General features: G+C 36.8%; 1 protein-coding gene across 1 annotated transcript in view; it reads left to right on the top strand.

Annotated features, from left to right (window-relative positions):
- Window positions 1-22,217, top strand: part of pfkla (phosphofructokinase, liver a) — a 74,621-nt gene extending 52,404 nt beyond the window's left edge. Inside the window, exons 16-22 of the mRNA XM_067444621.1 lie at window positions 2,146-2,298; window positions 11,235-11,399; window positions 11,613-11,674; window positions 13,267-13,378; window positions 14,809-14,908; window positions 15,170-15,275; window positions 16,646-22,217. Coding sequence (XP_067300722.1) covers window positions 2,146-2,298; window positions 11,235-11,399; window positions 11,613-11,674; window positions 13,267-13,378; window positions 14,809-14,908; window positions 15,170-15,275; window positions 16,646-16,793 — 846 coding nt within the window. The 3' untranslated portion in view covers window positions 16,794-22,217. The remainder of the gene's footprint in view (window positions 1-2,145; window positions 2,299-11,234; window positions 11,400-11,612; window positions 11,675-13,266; window positions 13,379-14,808; window positions 14,909-15,169; window positions 15,276-16,645) is intronic.
- Window positions 22,218-22,262: the final 45 nt, after the last annotated feature.

Below are 22,262 nucleotides of genomic sequence, written 5' to 3'. Positions count from 1 at the left end.
TCACGACACTGAATTGCAAGTGTTAATCAGCGACCTTTCTATTATTTACACAGATTTTGACATAAATAACATACAAAAAAGAATAGATTTAGAATCGACAGCAGGAGGAAATCTGTTATAAGTTATCATTCAGACACAGTAAAATACATCTCAACATTCACAAAGGTTGGTTAAGGAGAAGCATTACTGCATACACATTTGATTTACATTAATAATTGGTAAATCAGCAATTCAATTATTTAGTGTTTTTTTTCCAACAACAAAACCTGAGCCAAATATGACATTTCTATAACTGTGATAAGTTGTTGAACTTAACAAAATACTAAAAACTAGTGCTATCAATCGATTAAAAACTTTAACTAGATTAATCACACATTTTTTTCTGTGATTAATCGCAATAAAAAAGAAATGTTTTTGTACGTTTTTAATATATTTTTTAATATAATAATTTCACAGTTAATCAAATTAATGTAGAAACAACATAAAGACAGTCTATTTTAAATACTTGTTTAAATGGCATCTTTTTATGAATGAAGGCCAGTAGCCTATTACTGATATTAATACAGCTTTTTTTTTCTTTCTTTTTAAATTTATTATTAAGCTTCAAAATATAACAGTTTTTAATTTAAGTAAACTTAAAACAATGCTAACATAAACCCATAATAAATGTCATGTTTACTCCTGCCCTTCCTGTCTTAACAGTTAGGAAATATACAGAAATTTAATAAAGTTATCAAAGGTATATGCAGTCTGCACTGCATAAACTATAAATTAAATAGTTAATCTTAATTAAAGCTACAAAAGTTATTAAGTCAAGAGCAGCGAGTCATTTTCTCTGTTCTTTAACTTTACTGACAGGAAGCTTTATCGGCTGCTGTCCCTTTAAGAGCAGACAGACACGCGGATCTCTCTGTTTATATACTGTCTATGGATCGCGCCTCATTCTCTCACAACTCTTTTTGTTCATTTTAGACTTTATATAAATCATTTAAGATTGCTCTTATGAGGATAGTCGTTGAAGATATGCCTTGAAGCAAGTCTAAAATAAAACGTACCTCTGAAAAAAAAAAAAACCTCTGAGACCACATTTAACACTTTTAAAGGCCTTAAATTTGACAATTTGGATTTATCACTTTTTAATACTTTTTAAAACCCCGCAGACACCCTGTATAATTTGCATGCATTTTAAAGCTGTACACTTTTATTACTGAAATGCTGGAAAGTATTTAAAAGAACAATATTTCATCACTGCTGTTAAGAACAAAAAGAAGAAAGAGGAGAAAAAAGCACAAGTACATTTGAAATGGGCCGTTATTGTGGCAGCAATAAATGCAATACAATTTTAAAATATGTATTATCTACAATTATATACATTAAAAATATAAACCAAGCTGCTTTGTTTACTGTATTACATGCATTAACTTGTTTCCGCTAATTTCCATATTTTTTTAAATGACATCCATCACTTTGAGCTGCAATGCAAGAACGAAAACCGTTTCAAATAAAGCATGTCTAGCATATTCTTAAACAGGAGATTTCAGTAATTGTATAGTAAAAATAAATAACTTTCCTATTATTTAATTAATAAGAATTTATTCTTATTATTCCATGCATATGACAATTGTCATAGGTCATATGTCATAATTTTTATTTACAGCAATCATGTGACTGACCACGTGAACAGCGCTTCCAGTTTTCATTCTCCATCTGAATGCATGAGTTTTCTCACTGAGGTTTTTCTTTCACTGATTTTTTTGTTTACTTTGATTTATGCTTTATTGAATCTAGCACCTGCAAAAGTTTCACTGGGTGTGCGCACAATTTTTCCTTTTTATCACTGAGGTGCCATGCAAATGTGTTTTTACAGACGTCCACATGAGAAACAATTACCATCCGAATAGGGCTCATGTCTGGAGGACTTTAACTGGGGCTGATTTTACAGTAAACGATGTGTATGTACTTTATAACAAAAGCTGTATTATACAGATCAGGTCTTTTTCATGGGGGGGCAAAAAGTCTTTTGAATACTGTGAGAAAATGTTTTTCTGTATTGCCCAGCCCTACTTCCAATTCCAATCTGTATCTTCCATGAAACACAAAATGAGATATGAAATGATATCTGAGTGTACCGTCTGTGGTGTGCAGGCGTATGAGGGCGTGCTGGAGCTGGTTGAAGCAAGGGGGCGATATGATGAATTATGTATTCCCATGTGCATCATCCCTGCCACCATCAGCAACAATGTTCCCGGCACTGAGTTCAGTCTGGGCAGCGACACTGCAGTTAATGCAGCGATGGCCGTAAGTACAGGACATTGATTATATAGATATTCTCTTTTAGATTTACTCTTATTTACTTGTATTTTACTAAACACTGAAATAGAGAAGACAGATGATGGCTCTTTGTCAAAACCCAATGAGTTGCCTAGTTGACGATTTTACAATCATACGTCTGTGAACATTTTTTTTTTGTTCCTGGCAATTCGAATTGAACTTTTTGTGAGTTTTCACTCTTCATGATTTCATGATGGATTGCTTTTTTAGTTTTTTCTCCCAAATCCTACCACATAGGGCATCATATGTGCAACAATGCAAATGCTCTTGTTTTTATTTTTATTAATTTATTTAACGTTTATTTAACCAGAAAAGACTCTCTGAGATAAATTATCTCTTTCACAGGAGTGTCCTGGCCAAAATGGGCAGCAATACATCAGTTTCATCACAAAATATTACAACACAAACAGACTAAAAACTGTTACATATCATTGAATCAGTGTCCATTTGTCGAATAACTGTTTTAAAATTATCCAAAGACAGCAAATTTTGTAATTTCGATTTCGATTGCAGATTCCAGTCAGTAGGAGCTGCATACATAAAAGCCTTTTTGCCTAATTCAGATCGAACAAAAGGAACAGAGAGAACAAAAAAAAAAAAATTGTGAGCAAAGAAAGTATTTCTCAACAATTTTCTGTTTTATGAGACAGCAAAGATAAGATGGCAGAATCCCCAAAATGGCGTTTTAAATAAGTAAATACCACTGCATTTTTCTCCTGTTTAGCAAAGAAGACCAACCTACTCGGTTATACAGAATACAATGATGAGTTAAGGATTTATAATCAGATATAAATCTCAAAGCACCGTGATAAACGGCATCTAAAGAGAAGAGAAGATATGACAGGGCGAACTGATACACTACGTCTCCATTGTCAAGCTCGGGTAGAAAAGTAGCAGTAACCAATTTCTTTTGTACATTCAGTGAAAAACAAAAGTTAGTGTAATCCTGTGTAAGATGCTGTCTTCGGCCTATTATTGCACGTACAGTATACTTTGTGGACAAAAAAAAAAAAGTGGCATTAGTAAAAATATAAAAGTGAAAAATAAGCAATAAAAAAAAAACGCAACTACAAGGTCAGATGCGTTTTTTTCCCAGTCTTTATTATATCTTGTAATATTTCCTTTAGTTTTTTTATTTTTTATTATTATTTTTAATTAACACCACACAGCTACTTTACAAAGTGAGAGACAAGGTACATACATATACAGAGAGAAATAAAATAATAAAAAAAAAAAAAAAATTTAATTAATTAATAAAAAAATACACACACACACACACACACATATATATATATATATATATATATATATATATATATATATATATATATATATATTATATACATATAAGTTTGGGCAGTAGGTTAATCTAGTGTGATTTGTTATAAGTGACTCTTTATTATCACTATTTATTTATTTATTTATTATGAATACGGAGTCACTGATGCGTTTGATTTCCGAGGAATGCATGAACCGCGGGGCGGTTTATAGGGGCGGCAGTGGCTCAGTGGTTCATGTTGGTTGTCTACAAACCGGAAAGTTGGTGGTTCGATCCCCGGTTCCACCTGACCCAGTGTCGAGGTGTCCATGAGCAAGACACCAAACCCCAGCTGCTCCCGACGAGCTGGATGGCGCTGTAAGGCTGGAAAATGCTAGTAGATGCCGAAATGTCTAATCGCTCTGAGAAAACAAAGGAAATTAGCATCTGAACTTATTCATACAGTTAGAGTCTCTGTCCGAGACGACATCACACTGAGTGAACCATCTATGAATGACTCTAATTTACATGCCTTTCCTTTCACATGAAACTTCCCCCAAACTACTGCTCCCCCAAACTTGAGATCACCTGAAATGCACCAGAAATCTCTTTGTTACAATGTCAATCCTCACAATACAGTATTATATGTGTTTGATATCATTTGAAATGTCTCAGTGCGACTGGTACAAATATCTCTACTCCACAGAAGTAAACTAGAACATCATAAATGTTTTAAGGGTTTAAAGATATCTTTCCTTGGTGTATGGTGGGTGTGGCTTTCAGCCATTTGGCCTCTCTTCTAATCAAGTCTATAGGACCTGATCAATGCAAATTCCTATTGTTAACTGGTGTTTCCATTTGAAAGAGTTTCAAATGGTTCTGGGTATGTATCTGGTTTTGGGTATTTAAGGAAATGTTGCAAAGAGCTCAGGGCTTGACACTTTAAACCGGTCAGCCCGTAATGTTGGATGTCTCAAAATAGCCAGCATTATGTAGTTTTCAGAAGTCAGGTATACATTTCATTCTTTACTTCAGACTATTTGATGTTTTATATGGATTACCTTTGAATTGACTATGTAATTGGCTTTATACATTTACCTGACTGTAAATAAATTGTTACACTTTTGATTGATTCTGACTTGCTCTGGAATTATTCAGGTTATGAACGGACATAATTTCAACAAAGGGTTAAACGGAATAATTAAATGTGTACTTAAACTATTAAAAATGAATGACCAAATAACCAATTGGCATTCTAACCCAAATTCTAAATTATCATTAAATGGAGTCAGATTAAGAGGAATTGGAATAAAATCCCCTTTTCCCCGCTGAAAAGACGAACGCGCAGCGACCCTTCACCCGCCGATCGTTAGCCTCCATTGGGACGATTTGGGCGGCCTTACAAAATGGTGACCAGCCTCCGTGATGTTGCAACTCTCTTACGAGCAACGTCTTTTCAGCGAAGTATTCGATTTTAAAATCAACAAGAGGTTTGCACTTCTCTTTCTTCAGCTGTTCTGGTAAGTAAAATTCTTTTTGCATTTTTAGAAATGTTTAGGGAAAAACAGACGCATCCCATATAGACACATTAATAGAATGGGTCGGAATACCCAATGTTAGACCGGAACCGCAATCCGGTGGGGTTTAAGAATTTAGATACATCACATACCAGGGACATGATAGCGACAGCGCAGTAGAGGAATTAAAACTCATGTTATGGATTTTAAAATATTTCTTTGTCGGCGTAGACCTACAACAACTAAACCTAAATTGGAAAAACATCTTCCAAACTATTTCCTGAGACTCGATAAGCATTTGTAAATTAGAGCGTTTTTAAAATCAGCTAAATGCTTTCTCCGTTGTTTTATTAGCTGCAACAAACTAGCAACACACGATGAGAACGAGCAAACAATAGAATTAAAAATCTAAGTTTGTAAACAATTGGAAGGCATTTGTGATTTGATAGATACGCACGTTGATGCATTTGTTTATGAAAAACAAAGTTGGGAAAAACAGGCTGATGCATATGCAACATGTAAAAATGAAGAGAACTTTTTGTTTGATCAAAATTGGCTACAGCTATTATTGCCACACAGCTAAATTACTCGTGGCTACAAATGATTAAGAGGTGGTACGATTCAAATCTAAGATTGATACACAGAATGATAGTGATGTTGTTACTGTATTTGTTAAGAAACCTCATGATGTTTCTGAGTGGCTCAGCGAGCCCACGGGGCGTACCACGCCCACTCGGAGAACAAAGACTTTCTCTCTATGTTCAATGGGAGCGTTTAGCCAAATAAGTAACACCTAAATCTATCACATTTTGTAAATTCAGTTAAAATTGCCACTGTGCACTGAGCAGATTAGTCTGTAAATAGACTAAATCAAGCAATTAGGCATTTGTAATCTAAAAAGAGATACAACGAATGTGCTTGCATCAGTCTTGAACCAGTCTTTCATATTCAAATGTATTGGCATGAAAATAAAATCCGAAACCTCACTCAAAACAGAATTCGAGCAGGAATTTGACTGCACTCAGCATGTACAGCTAGTTCATTGGATGTTAACACCAACAGAGTCGCTCATTGGCCTTAAGCCTGACTGTTGTTGTGCAAGCAATGTACATGCCAGCCAGTTGTGACTGCAGGGCCGAATCAAAATCATTATCTTTAAGACACTTTGATAAATATGTTGTTGCGTTCGATTTAATTTTGATTTACTCTGAAATTATTGATTTTAGTGCATTAGGATGTATTGTTACCGCAAATCTGTCAGGTTAGTAACGGACTGGAGTTCAGTTTTTGGGTGGAGCTTTGAGGCACGCCGACTGAGATTTTAGAGTTCCGCCTAACGCTTGGTATTAGTTCGTATGCATTTTCAAATTTGTAATTGTACTAAACACGTGCGCATTGAACACACGATAGTTGTTTGTGTTAATAAAAACACCTAGGCTATTTAAGTTTATTCTTTAAAACACAAGATTGCTTTACTGTAAGTGTATGAAACACTTAGGATAAAGGTTGTAGATGCTATATGCATTCTAGACCATGTATCTTGAGAAAAACTGAATAAATGTGGTTCTTTGTTGAATTTGTTTGTCTCCCAGGTGGAGCATAGGATTGCCATGTGGCTACAGTGTTATTCAATTGCATTAACCATGAAAATGCTATAACGTTTGTTGTGTTAATAACTCAGTGGATCATGTACATCCATGACACCACAAGACTACGCTCAGGTTAGTAACACGGACTAGAACACAGTTTTTCGGTGGAGCATAAAAGCACACCAGGCTGATGTTTTAGAGCTCCGACTAACACATTGGCGTTCAGATACGTAGACTTGGACTGCGGGTTGAAAGACTAAAGACGTCTTCCGTTTAGAACAATAACAAATTGTTAGACCAATCTAAATAGGGCAACCCTAATTCCTGATTGTTGTAATATTGCTCTAAATTACGTAGACGTGGAAAACCACGGCATGATTATAGAAAGTCACCATTAGAGATAGTAAGTTGGTCACTTGAATCTGTGGTGATGGTCATGGGCCTCTGATTGAAAGCAGTTTGCATTAATTACGAGAATTCAAACCCAAGGGGACTGAACAAAAATATCTTGGAATGATCAACGTGTAGCACGGGCGTCCAAGATATCAGTCGTATGGCCTCTACTGACGACCAAGACTGACGAGTTTGTGAATACTCATGTTATCGGAATCTTGGTTTACTGACTATAACTCAATGTAAAAGATTTAACCTCTGTCTACTTGACCAAGACTGATAAGTTTGTGATTATGGGCCCGCATACTGGAAAGTGCGAAGACCCTGTGACTCTAAGAACCTAATGAATGATTTCAATAAAGTAAAGAGTTAAGCAGAATAATCAGACATTTATTCATATTTATAAAGTATTAGAAATAATTAAAACGTTTACATTATTGAGTCAGATAAAATATTGAGGTAATGCATAAAGAAATGTATTCGATTTTAATCTTGTGTTGCATTGGTTCAATTCCCAGTGCCAAAAGGGAGGGGTTGTGCTGTTATCTTTTGCCTTTACAAGAACACAGCTATATGTGTGGCACTGATAATAGCAAACCAATTCACCCTTCACCACAGAAGTACCTCAATTTTTTTACAGGTCACAGAGACCTCAAATAATCAAATGTGTGTGCGACACCGTAAAACAAAAATTCAAAACAGACAACACCAAAACAGGTGAATCAATTTCTGCTCACAGATCTGACTGTAAAGAGAGCAACTGGAAATAAAGCCATGGGAACCAACCCATCGGAATTCATGACAGTATGAGCGATAAAAGCTCTGATTAATCCAGAAAAATTCTCCAGCAGAACTGGGGTCTCTAATGCTCACAGCAGACTGTGAAGGCTCGACTGTAAGAACAGTTTTAAGGTGTCACACACTGTACTAAAACAACAGCAACAATTCAGACCTGGCCGATGAAACTCTGTTTCATGTGACAGCCAGGATGAAAATTGCAACAGGCATAATAGTGCCATTCAAATAAGTCCACATCTGACTGAAGCTGTTGATAATGTCAGAATTAACTGTGATTCTCTTTACATTATTTCTGTCTCAGGTTGAAAACTGCAATTCCTTGGAGGATGGACACCAAGATGGGGCTAACACCCCATCAGAGCCAAACAATGGAATTGTCAGAACAAGAGATGGGTGCGAAAACACTTGATGGGGTCATTCACACTTCACAAAACGTACCTCCCAGTGTAGCACTGGAACTAAATTTTGCAACACAGATTGTTATTGATAAGATTCCACCCATCTCCACACAGAACACAGACCTCCTTCACTACACCCTCATATCACCTGAAACAGATCAAATCTATCCAGGTTGTACACTACACATCATAGATGGCATAGAGTCCAAAAGTGTTACTCCACTAAAGATCTATTGTCCATCTTTTCACACCAACAGATCCAAATAGCTTCACACACACAGGACAGTAGAGTTGGTCACATGATGACAACCTAACGAAGACACACACACACACACACACACACAGACACACACACACTCACTCTCTCACAGTCTCTCAAAGTCTCTCTCTCTCACACACACACACACACTCACACTCACACGCACACGCACACGCACACGCACACACTCACGCACACACACACACACACTGTGACAAGGAATACACAATCTCCATTATTGTATGACTAAACATATTTAGATCTGCCTTAATTGCATTGGAAGATTCCTGAACACACACAGTGGTTATTATATATATATGTATATCTTCATAATTGTGATTGAATATTGAATATTATTGATGATGTTATTATTTTATGCATATCATCTATTTAAATATATAAACTGCACTGACTTTTTGCTGCATTTCCTTAGGTAATCCAGACCAAGAATACTTAAATTCCGCTATCACTTTATCCCAGTGACAGTGAAGAATTAGGTGATTAAATATATTTAATCCACCCCACCAATTATGACCTTAAAAAACATTTGAGAGAAGGTGTACCAATCGCACTGCTGACGTGAACCCACATTGTTCTTTCTTTTATGTTTTCTTGCATTATATGTTCTTATGCATTTCTTTACGGCTTCAAGTTCATCAGTGTTCAGTCGTTAAGTGGCCATTAAGACTCTTTTCAGGTGTCAACTACGGAGAAGCCTTCCACCTATTGAAGGCTACCCAGTGAGCCACACCATTGGAGGTGTGAGGATTACACAAGGAGAGTCAGATTATCGGGAAGGTGCTACAGAAGCAGAAGCTTCCCCATGAAGAAGTGACATGTTAACTGAACATTCACCAAGGTCCGAGACTGACTCTATGAATATGCTGTGCTGGACTACAGGTAGAACACCTGAACACATTCACCCACCAGCTGAAACTCAAGCTACACACACCTGGTGAGACGGTGTCCTGCAGGTGAACAAAGAGCCTTCCGACAGGTCTCTACAGCTGCTAACATTACAAATTTCTACATCTCAAGGATTACAAACCAACATCTGACTATGATCCCATAGGACCACCAGAGTTTGACCCAACGGGATCAAGAGGTGGAATCTGTAAGGCTGGAAAATGCTAGTAGAACAAAGGAAATTAGCATCTGAACTTATTCATACAGTTAGAGTCTCTGTCCGAGACGACATCACACTGAGTGAACCATCTATGAATGACTCTAATTTACATGCCTTTCCTTTCACATGAAACTTCCCCCAAACTACTGCTCCCCCAAACTTGAGATCACCTGAAATGCACCAGAAATCTCTTTGTTACAATGTCAATCCTCACAATACAGTATTATATGTGTTTGATATCATTTGAAATGTCTCAGTGCGACTGGTACAAATATCTCTACTCCACAGAAGTAAACTAGAACATCATAAATGTTTTAAGGGTTTAAAGATATCTTTCCTTGGTGTATGGTGGGTGTGGCTTTCAGCCATTTGGCCTCTCTTCTAATCAAGTCTATTGGACCTGATCAATGCAAATTCCTATTGTTAACTGGTGTTTCCATTTGAAAGAGTTTCAAATGGTTCTGGGTATGTATCTGGTTTTGGGTATTTAAGGAAATGTTGCAAAGAGCTCAGGGCTTGACACTTTAAACCGGTCAGCCCGTAATGCTGGATGTCTCGAGATAGCCAGCATTATGTAGTTTTCAGAAGTCAGGTATACATTTCATTCTTTACTTCAGACTATTTGATGTTATATATGGATTACCTTTGAATTGACTATGTAATTGGCTTTATACATTTACCTGACTGTAAAATAAATTGTTATACTTTGATTGATTCTGACTTGCTCTGGAATTATTCAGGTTATGAACGGACATAATTTCAACAAAGGGTTAAACGGAATAATTAAATGTGTACGTAAACTATTAAAAATGAATGACCAAATAACCAATTGGCATTCTAACCTAAATTCTAAATTATCATTAAATGGAGTCAGATAACGAGGGATTGGAATAAAATCCCCTTTTCCCCGCTGAAAAGACGAACGCGCAACGACCTTCACCCGCCGATCGTTAGCCTCCATTGGAACGATCTGGGCGGCCTTACAGCGCCTTACATGGCAGACACCGCCGTCGGTGTATGAATGGGTGAATGCGAGGCAAAAATGTAAATGCTTTGGATGGCCATAGGGTCTGTTAAAAGCGCTATATAAATGCAGTCCATTTACCATGAACCGATACAATGCAAAATACTAGATATGCAACGGAAATTGCTCTGGATTAAAGCATCTGATCAATGCATGAATGTAAAATGTTGTATTTTTGTATTTTATTATTATTAATATTATTTATTTTTTTATGCCTTGCTTGGTGTATTTTGTGTAACTGTTCCTTTGGTTATTGCTTAATGTATTTATATAATATATTGTAGATGTTTTCCTGTTTTAAATGTAAAGCACCTTGGTCCTCCTTTTGGTTGTTGGAAGGTGCTATACAAATAAAGATTGATTGATTGATTGATTCATTGATTGATTGATTGATTAATTGATTGATAGTGTACTAGGTTTTGAAACCGAGCTTGTATCTGAAAAGACACCTGTCAAATTGAACCTCCTTAATGGCAGAAGCTATAAATGAAGATGCCGTTTCGCTGCATTCACTGTCAGTTTTTGATCTTGTTTCCTGAAGAGCTGTGATAAGATCAAGCAGTCGGCAACAGGGACCAAGAGGAGGGTGTTTGTGGTGGAGACTATGGGTGGATTCTGCGGTTATTTGGCAACCACCACGGGCATCGCCGTCGGCGCGGATGCCGCTTACATCTTCGAGGATCCTTTCAACATCCATGACCTCAAGGTACGGCTGTGCGATAAGTATCGTCTACGAGTAATTCATAATTATTGTTCAAGCGATGTGCCAGCTGATATTACTGCTTTGCAAAAACAGGCCTTGAGAGTCCATTTTAATGCCATAATCATTTTATAAAACAGTTCACATTTTCCTAACTCTCCTCACATGTACATATGGAAGAATTAACACTGTTTTGCTGTTGTGTGACACTTTTTTTAGACCAATGTGGAGCATTTGACGGAGAAAATGAAGAATGACATTCAGAGAGGTCTGGTGCTGAGGTAAGGGGTCAATCTGTTCACCTTAACAACAGTTTTGGTCTGCAACACATATTTTAGGTTCCTGATATAATTATTTAATACATAATAATAATTTATGATGTATAAAAAAATAACCACAGTGGCTTCCCCGAATGCAGCAACTTCCTTTTTTTAATGACTGATATTTTGTGCCGAATTCCCAGGAAGCGACTATTTTATTCTCATGAAATCACATACTTCCCTACTAATTAGTAGGCGAAAAACAGTATGTGACAAAAAAGCATATCCAAATTCGCAGGACTCATAATTAGAGGAGGCAATAAGTCCTACTACTTCCAGGTACGATGAACACTTTACTGTCCCATGAGGCCACAGGAGAGTGAATGGCATTGAAGTTGGTACACACATGATTATGACAGCAGGATGAATGTAGTACGTCCAGATAACATTCATATAATGAAGAAAATACGTTTGTAGAGGTCATGAAGTAATTACTTATTCAAAATAAGTACCAACTCAAGAGTAGAGTATGCGATTTCAGACACAGCCAGTGTTTTATTTACAAAATGTGAGCAGCAGCTTAAAGGTAGTCAGCAATTTCAAAAAAACGTTTGATTTTTTTTAAATCAACACCCAAAAAAACACACCCATCCATGACTCTGCTCCCAAAATAACAAGCACTGTGCAACGCAGGCAACAACTAACAGACGCATCAGACAGTATGGATGAATCTGTTGTGATTCAACAACAACAGCATATTATGGTTCTGTGAAACCAGGCCTTCAGGCTCTCCTGTGTTTCTCAGAAATCGCTTACTGTACCTTTAAAGGGTTAGTTCATCCAAAAATGAAATTGATATCATTCCACACCCGTAAGACCTCCGTTCATCTTCAGACACAGTTTAAGATATTTTATATTTAGTCTGAGAGCGTATGCAAGTGTATGCACACTATACTGTCCATGTCCAGAAAGGGAATAAAAACATCATCACAGTAGTCCATATGAGACATCAGTGGGTTAATTAGAGTCTCTTGAAGCATCCAAAATACATTTGGGTCCAAAAATAACAAAAACTACGACTTTATTCAGCATTGTCTTCTCTTCCGGGTTTGTTTTCAAACCTCAAATAAAGATTCAAACGGTTATGAATCAGCGTATTGATTCATGATTCGGATTGCCAATCACGTGATTTCAGCAGTTTGATTCGGCAATCCGAATCATGAATCAATACGCTGATTCATAACCGTTTGAATCTTTATTTTATTTTATTATAGGATTGAAAACAAAGTCAATGCTGAATAAAGTCGTAGTTTTTGTTATTTTTGGACCCAAATGTATTTTGGATGCTTCAAGAGACTCTAATTAACCCACTGATGTCTCATATGAACTACTGTGATGATGTTTTTATTCCCTTTCTGGACATGGACAGTATAGTGTGCATACACTTGCATACGCTCTCGGACTAAATATAAAATATCTTAAACTGTGTCTGAAGATGAACGGAGGTCTTACAGGTGTGGAGCGACATTAGGGTGAGGAGTTAATAACATACATTTCATTTTTGGGTGAACTAACCCTTTAATGACATTGAGTGTAAACCGCTCTGTTCGCAGGAATGAGAAATGCCATGAGCAGTACACCACTGATTTCATCCATAAGCTCTATTCGGCAGAAGGGAAAGGCGTCTTTGACTGCAGGGTCAATGTCCTGGGACATCTGCAACAGGTACAGACTCAACTTATCAATTTAACAACTGAGCTGCCGTGATGCCAACTTCTTACCTCATCAGGGACATATGAGTAGTGAATGGTGCTCTCCATTTGAAGCACACTGATTTCACACACAAATACTGTGTTAAAGAGTCTGAATGAGTAAAAATAGCCAGTTTTCCAATGTCCTAAATTAAGTTAATTTGGTTCCACGTGTTGTTATTATTTTCTCATTATCTCCTTTGTTTGGTTCCTGCTTATAAGTCTTCAGTTCTTGTTGGTCAGTTCTCATTTATGTTAGCGTGTGTTGTATGCCTTTCTGTATTTATTTATTTAAAGGTGCACTATGCAACTTTCCGTCCACTGGAGGGCGCCTATTCTAAACAAAGGCGTATTTTGATGACCCAAAGTGTGAGCGCAGCATCTTGGGAGATGTGGTCTTCACCTCACAGCCGGTGGGAAATAGGACTCGGGCAGAAATCACGTTCATGGGTGCGGTTATTAACGTTACTGTAGTGAAGCAGAGCAGGAGTGAGTGTTGAGGAGCTGAGCACAGCTGCTGGAGCGATTGTTATACAAACACACAGCTCGAGAACACCGGGACTTTTATTATGACGGGACGGGACACAGTCGCCGGGCGCGCGTACTTCCGCTTTTTCCGGTCATGACTATAAGGTAAAACCAGCAGCTCTGTTTATCATATTAGATACATTTAAGTGTGTTTAAAATGATGTTATGATGTTACTCTGTGCATTCACTCTGCGCTGCTGTGACATGTTCACACTGCTAAGAGAAAAGCGCTTCTGCCAAATAAAACTTAGGGTAACGCAGATATGACGCGATTGACAGGCGACTCGCTCAAACGCTATGCTGACACGTCCTAGTCCTTAGTTTACAATAGCAATTTTCTCACAATTTACAAATAGTTGGAAACATTTGGGATATTGTAGGTACTCAACTGAACAAAATATATAACACTGGCCTAGTGGTTTGTGGATATTTTACTGCAAAAATACTACATAGTGCACCTTTAAGTTGATGTTCTAGCATTCTCCTTTTGTCTTTATCTTACACATGCCGTTACAGCAGCTAAACAACCATTCATAAGATATTTAAATAAAAAACTTTAGTGCATCAAATATTTAAGAGCTGCATTTTTTGGATTTAAGTTTGATTTTGAGACATGCATTCATTATAGCAAATTTTATCTGAACAGTTTTTCATGGAAAAACAATATGCTCCCATTAGTTAATGCATTAACTAACAATGAGCATTTGAAATCGTTTTGTAAGTGTTATCAATTTTTTAAATAAATTACTTTAAGTACAATTGTGGTGTATTATCAAATATTTAGGAGTGAAATTACAACATTGGGCTTTGGATCTGCTGAATGAAATGCAGTATTTGAATCCAGTTTTTCTGATATTGTTTCTCTGATGTTTATAGGGTGGAGTGCCGACACCATTTGACAGAAACTACGGCACTAAACTGGGCGTTAGAGCCGTGCAGTGGCTGACAGAGAAGATGGCCGACAATTTAAAACTAGGTGAGAGGATGTTTAAAACTAAATATAACTGTACAAAACATCTCTGTATAAATCAAATATTTCAAACTCTAGATTCACATCAGGTGAGACAAGCAAGAGTGTTTTGGACATAAAATTACTGTAATTGCGTTTTTGTCGCCTCAATGGTATTTAGTCACTTGACAGAATGAACTCTCGAACAGCAGTTTAGACTGTGAGTAAAGCCTGTGTGTGTGTGTGTGTGTGTGTGTGTGTGTGTGTGTGTGTGTGTGTGTGTGTCAGGTCGTGTGTTTGCCAACACCCCAGACTCAGCCTGTGTGGTCGGCCTGTACAAGAAGGTCCTGACCTTCAGTCCCGTCACTGAGCTGAAGGACCAGACGGACTTCGAGTGAGTGACCCCAACACTTACACACACTACACCAGCTTCAATAGAGTGAAGTCGGGTTGATTAGGACATTTTTTTCCTAGTCATATCATTGGCAAAAAGTGTCCCAATCAAGCTTCACCCCTACATACATGTGATGTAATGTAACTAGATCCTCATTACTTGTGCAACAACAAACAGAACCGACAATGAATTAAGGGCACATACAAAAACATAATAATAGTAATAATGGACTATTATTAAATATGATAAAATAGAAAGTAGAATGTAGCAAGAGAGACAATTATAAAAGTAGATATTTTATGTAGGGATGCACAAAATATTGCCAGCATATCGGTATCGGCTGATATATGTTCATTTTAAATGTTATCGTTATCGGCTCGATAAGAACTTTTGTCCGATATATTACAGCCGATAAATACTGTATTCTTTCCTTCAGGTGAGACACTTCAGATGCGCACTGTTCACATGATTTTTTTGAATTGCTTGAAATAAGATTGAAATCATTGCAAAAAGGAAAATACAACGTGCAGCGCAAGTCAGACATATCGGCTACATACAATTATAATGAGAACATCATAATTGTGTGATTGAGATATGGCTTTTGTTTTTGTAATCAGGCTCTCAAAAGTTATATAAAAATTTGAATTTAAGATTTATCGGCCAATATATCGACTTTCAAATATAAAGTATTATCAGTATCGGCCAAAATTTTCATATTGATGTATCCCTAATTTTATGCAAAACGTACAATGTAAACAAGATTTACAGTGTGCAAATTTAATTTTTTAACAATGCATACTACTTTCACAACCAGTTGTGCATTAATATTCCATAACAGTAAGCAAAGATATACTTAAAATATGTTTTTCCTCATTTAAAAAAATTGACACATGAAATCAGTAATTTTAAAAGAGGTTTAAAAAGTATGCACATTCTCGTGAGATGGACAAAACACTATTTTATTGTGTTTGGAGAACACAAGATGACCAGTTGTCAAGTTGCTACTGCTCACTTTTAAAAAATGAATAAAAAAGTCATGTTTTTTACCATTGCTTTAACTCATCAAAATAATTTAACCAATTGCAACTTAATTTTTTTAATTATGCACGATTAAGCAAAATTGAAACCAAAAAAATTAGTTGAAATTACTTGTACAGCCATTTTCATTACACTTAAAAATGTAAGGCAGCAACTGACTAATTAATAATTAATAAGTCCAATTAGGTGGAAATGTTTTACAGTGTAATACCAATACTTCATATTAGGCTTTTACAGTTCTCAAGGCATGTGACAAAACATAATACCAAACTTTACCAATGCATAATGACAAGACTAACTAGTATCAGTAATCAGTTACTCTCGCCCTGCAGACACCGGATGCCCAAGACGCAGTGGTGGATAAATCTCCGACTGATGCTGAAGATGCTGGCAAAGTATCAGACGTCCTTTAACGAGTATGTGACGGGAGAGATCGAACACGTGACCCGTCGCTCTCTCAGCATAGACACCGGGTTTTAAAACCACACACCACTGGTGCCATCCTTCAACCAACACACCTGACTGCCAATCCTCCATTAAAACGGGTAAACGCCTGATGCTTTAGTGAGTAAAGGAGGGTATGACTCCTGCGTGCCTAACCCTGATCTTCCTCTGCATTGGAGGCTTGTATTGCACCGTCCTTATAATGGACCTATGCAGTGTGTCCAAAACTAGGTCACTCCCATTGTAATTAATAGAAGTATGGATACATTTACATTAATCCGGATACATTTGAAAAGTGTTTTTGTTTCAAAACACTCTGTCTACACTGAACCGTCTAAAAACACTAAAATCATCGCAATGTACATGCATGAAACGTAGAGATGATACAGAGAGACTACCTCAAGCTATTCTTCTGGAACGATTATTTTATTAGCAAAATATCTGCACTCTGTCGCCATTCTGTTTGGTCTAAAACACAACTGTCCTCATGTTTTGCGAGTAAATTGTGAGTAAGTTCTGTAATCTTTGCAGGAATGTAAAATAAAGATTGTAGTGACATTTCTTTTTAACAACATCATGAACGTAAATAGCAGGCGCTATAAAACTGGTACAACCATAGATATCGATCAGTGCATATATGTGTCACATGACTAAACATACATCGGTTTTCACAGTCCACACTACAAAGCGGAAACAGCGTTTTCTAATGTATCCACTTCGGGTAGGTTTACACAGAAAAGTTGTACTAAAAACAGACGACAATCAACGTTCCTCGTTCACACAGATCTGCAAAAATGACTAAAAAGGCTGTATTACGCATGCCAGACAATAGATGACAATGTCGCATTTTGAGGAACACTCCGCGAACACACAATGCGCATGCACATGACTTCTTCGTTTTCACAAATTTGCATTTTTGTTGTTTTAACAGAGAAGGTAAAGGCATCGTTTTCAAAAGCTTGCCTTTTCAGGCTCCCCAAAAAATCTAACTTGTCGTGTAAAGGAACGGCCAAACCGCATAACTAAAAAGTTGAAAATGGTGCCCCTTAGCAGATTGTCTTCAGAAAGCTCCATTTTAGCAGGACAAAAAACGCATCTCAGCGAGAAAAGACTTCCTTTCAAATGTGTCTGGATTAATGAGCACTGCCCACGTCTGTTTCCGCTTGACAAATATATTTTTCTTGAAAGAAAATTTTATTCGTTATATATTTGAATCACTTTAGACCGTATCATCAAAGCCAGCTTATGATGTTTCTGGTTTTCTAATTACAATCACCTTGTTGTTAACTATATGTATACTCGAATGTAGCAATGTAAAATAATTTTGCTGTTCAAAAACAACTAATGCAAAGTATTTTTCCTGGTGCAATGAAACACTAGTCACTTCCAGTGTAGACACTATGTTATTCTTAATACTAAACTGCTGCTGTTAGTAGGGATGGGTATCGAGAACCAGTTCCAGATTACCTAGAACCGGGAAATCGATAAAGAAACACACACTTTGATTCTGCTTATCGATTCCTGTGTGGGCATTTTAATGTGATTTTAAACCATTCGAGTGCAAAGAATACTGTTTTTTTCCTACATACACATGCTGCACACACACGCGCCGAACAGCTTCTCATACTGAATAATGCGCGCGGAGTTCTCTTTCTCGTCTTTCTTGAACGGACACATGCACACACAAATATGTCAAATTATTCTCGTGAACACAGTCGGTTATGTCTTAAGACAGTTGAAAAGAAAAGATGAAAACGTGTGTGTAACAGTATATTGGATTCGTGCAGCTCTTAAAGCGACGGCAGATTTTCCTGATGCACGTTAATCAAACAAAAGATAACGAAATTCGCTCGCTGTTCTATATTAATGATTAAATATTAATACTATATTAAAATTAAATAATACTGTATTCATAAAATATAGGCTATATTTATGTAGCCTATATTTTCTAATAAAGTTCAGTGTTATTTTTACATTTGATTAGTTTCTCTACTTGAAATTTTTTATTTTAGCCGTATTTTGTTCAATTGTGTTTATTTGTGCAATTGCTAATTTGATATTTTTTAATTACCGAGTGTTTACTTGACTTTAATAATAATGTATATTAGTTAGGCTAGTTGTTTTTATTATGGTATTTTTAAACTATAGGCAAAAGTTCATGTTTTGTTCATGGTATTCAGCTACAATTACATGTTTCGCAATAAGTCTTTGAATAAATGTGAATGATATCTAAAGTTTTTTAACCTTCTTGCGATTGAAATTTGGAATTGATGAGCAGAATCACAGTCGTTAAAATTCAAACGATACCCAACCCTAGTATTGCGAACATTTCCTTACCACTATTTTGTTATTAGTTGTTAAAGGGGTACTTCAGCGCTGGGAAGATGAATCTGTATTTAAACTGGGTCATCAATGTAGTAGAAATGTGAAATTATTTTTGAATTTGGTGTCTTCTAGACTGAGAAAAGACAGAAAATGTATTTTTGTCCCATGGGGATGAAAGACTACAATTCCCAGAATGCTTCGCTGCCCTGTGAGGCCATTCCCAAAGCCACCAACTTGATTACAGTGACTGAGTTAGAGAAGACACTACAATTAAAAACTGAACGTGTCTGTTCAATATAATGAGTGAGTCGCTGCGCGAGTGTCACAGCACTGAGCACTTACTGCACGAGTGATGAGAGCTGAGGTAATCGCGACTACACTCGCGGCATACATTCACAACGCGAGTTCAGTCTGGCGCGTTCAGTTCATGCCTTTACAAGCTTAACTTTCATAGAAATTAATTTGAGAAGTTAAAAGACTTACATTGCGCACCATAGCTCCGTTTAAATGAGTGCCTGTAGCTGAGCTGAGCTGTGAGTGTGATCTCCATCCCCCATGAGCGGATTCAAAACATGCGGAAATGGCTCCCTCTGCTGGCTGTAGTCTTTAGCCTTTGGGCAAACATTCCTCCTATGATGCAAAAATCGTCAATTTGCATCATAGGAGGATTTTTTCCAGAAATAAAATGCATAAATCTCTTGTCTCAGGGAGATATGAGGGGGGAAAGCACAATAATTTGAATATACTCCAGGGTTTCTATTGATACAAGGCCATATGCTAATCGCTGAAGTAACCCTTTAAATCATTTTAATGGAACATGAACCGGAAAATATATTACGATCCCCAACCCTAGCTTTTAGTTGTTAAAGGTCTGTGCAGTATTCACTGGCAAAACCACAAGGCAAAATGGTTTGATGTGCCGTGATAAAGTACATCACAAGATGGTAAAGGGAAAAAATTGTGAACCAGGTTGTCAAACATTTGAACAGGTAATTTGTGGTTGTGAGCTTCAGAGTTTCAGTGTGTCTGTGATATTGTGAGCCTATGCAACGTGATTAATGTGAAACAATAGATAGTTTTAGTGCAGCATGATTTACATTTTCAATATTAATACTCTACATTTCATTCAAAATACTAAAAAATAATGAAGCAGGTATGATTGTGTTAATGAAACGTGAATTGCATTGTATGAATTGCATTTTTGCATTGTGACATTATTTTCATACACACCACCGTAAGGTTTTGCATTGGAGTATTAAGAATAAGATTTAATTGTCATGAAAAGTCACAATGCAAAAATCATTTTGCAAAACATAATTTTTGGGGCTCACATATAGCCTGCTTTGGCCAGTTGCATAAACTGCTTGCTCTTACAAGTTAGTCATCTGGTAATAACTTTTTCCGGCAATTACATAAATATATATAGCAAGACCAAATTAAGGGGCCAAGCACATAGAACCAGCATCAGACCAACTGCAACAATAAGCAATAAAAGACATAATATAATTTTAGACAGAATCATTGTCTATTGGCACTAAATCTATAACTTTTTGCAGGCATGGTCTGAAGATGAAATGTTTCGATTTTTGGGGAAAATTTGAGCAATAATCTATCTAGGAGCTCGAAAATGTAGGTCTTGAAAGAAAATGGCTGCCAGGAAGATTGGCCGACTTTGGCAAAATTGGTATCTGTGTTCTCAGCATGTTTTGTTTATTAAGACCAGTTCAATACAATAGGCTAATTTAGTCAAAAGTTATTAACATTTTTGGGAAGCCACTAAGGTGGCGCTGCCCTGAAACTTTGAGTACCTTCAGGACTTTGTGCCGAAGACACATATAGAGTTTCTTGACAATACACTAATGCGTTCATAAAATTTAGCATTTTACAGCAAGATGGCCAATATGATCAAATTTGGTATTCTATTACAAACTTAAGAGTCAGTTTTGTGATTTTTGGCCAAACCGTTCAGAACTTATAAGCAAGAAGAGCTATTTTTAATATCTCCTGACCACTTGGTGGCACTGTGATAAAACTGTGCAGGTAACCTCAGGTCATGGTTGTCATATAACACACCAAGGCTGAATCCGAAATCGCCGCCTAAACCCTCAATCACTGTACCCTACTTTAGTCCACTAATACAGTACACTTGAAGGAGTGAATGAAAACAAGTAAGTGAATTCGGCCAGCCTCTGTGTGTACACCGGCTGTACACTCACGTCCAATATGGTTTCGGACACCACTACAAATGGCTGTCCTCTCAAATAGTGCAATATATTTAAGGGTATGGGGGGCGATATCGGTTTCAGCCCAAGTTTGGTCAAAACAAGTTTGATAAATCAATCTAAACCCCTAAAATTTATGGGCATGGCTTGCGTTGAAGAAGATCTGGTTACATTTTTGAGAAAATCTGAGCAAAGGCCTAGGAGGAGATTCAAAACAGCAGACAATTTTTCATGACGAATCATAGGGTGAATGATCTTAAGCCATTAAATCAGAGGAAAAATGTTGTTTCTAGCCCTTACGGTTCAAAAGTTGTAAGCATCAAACTGAGTGTAAATTTGGACAGTTGGTGGCGCTAGAGGGATTGAGTTAGAGACTCCATATTAGCTATGTTGACAGTTCAGACTGTTCTTTACCTGTGTGCCAAATTTTATAATGTTTCTATGGGTTTTCATAGACTTCCAGAGCAGAGGAAGAAGAATAGGAACACTAACGATTTCAACAGGTGCCTACGTACCTTCAGTGCTTTGGCCCCTCAAACAGATTGGTCTAACCTGAAACTGAAAAGTAAGACCGATTGGCTAAATGCTAGTTGTTCAGACTATTACATAGTGACTGTGTTTATGCAACTGGACAAGTTTTTTTGACAGGTTTTTTGAGTTTCACCTTTCCAAACTTCCATGTTTAGCAGTTTTGCGTATTACTGTCAACAACTATGAAATGGTTGTTTTGCTGAAATCTACAGAACTGAAAGTGTGCAGTAAGTTGTTCACTGTTTCTGTCTGTAAATGTAAGCCATAAAAATCTAAATGTTAATGATGCAGCTGAATGTCATATTGAAAGGAATGTACTGTAATCTAAATAAAACAAAATACATCTACTAAAATATATAATAAAAATATATATTTAAAAATGCTTTTCTGTGTTGTGAGTAGAGGGAAATAGACTTTTTCAGTGTTT

This window comes from Pseudorasbora parva, chromosome 5, assembly GCF_024679245.1.
Source record: "Pseudorasbora parva isolate DD20220531a chromosome 5, ASM2467924v1, whole genome shotgun sequence".
Lineage (NCBI taxonomy): Eukaryota > Metazoa > Chordata > Actinopteri > Cypriniformes > Gobionidae > Pseudorasbora > Pseudorasbora parva.
This window is presented reverse-complemented; position numbering and strand designations above follow the sequence as displayed.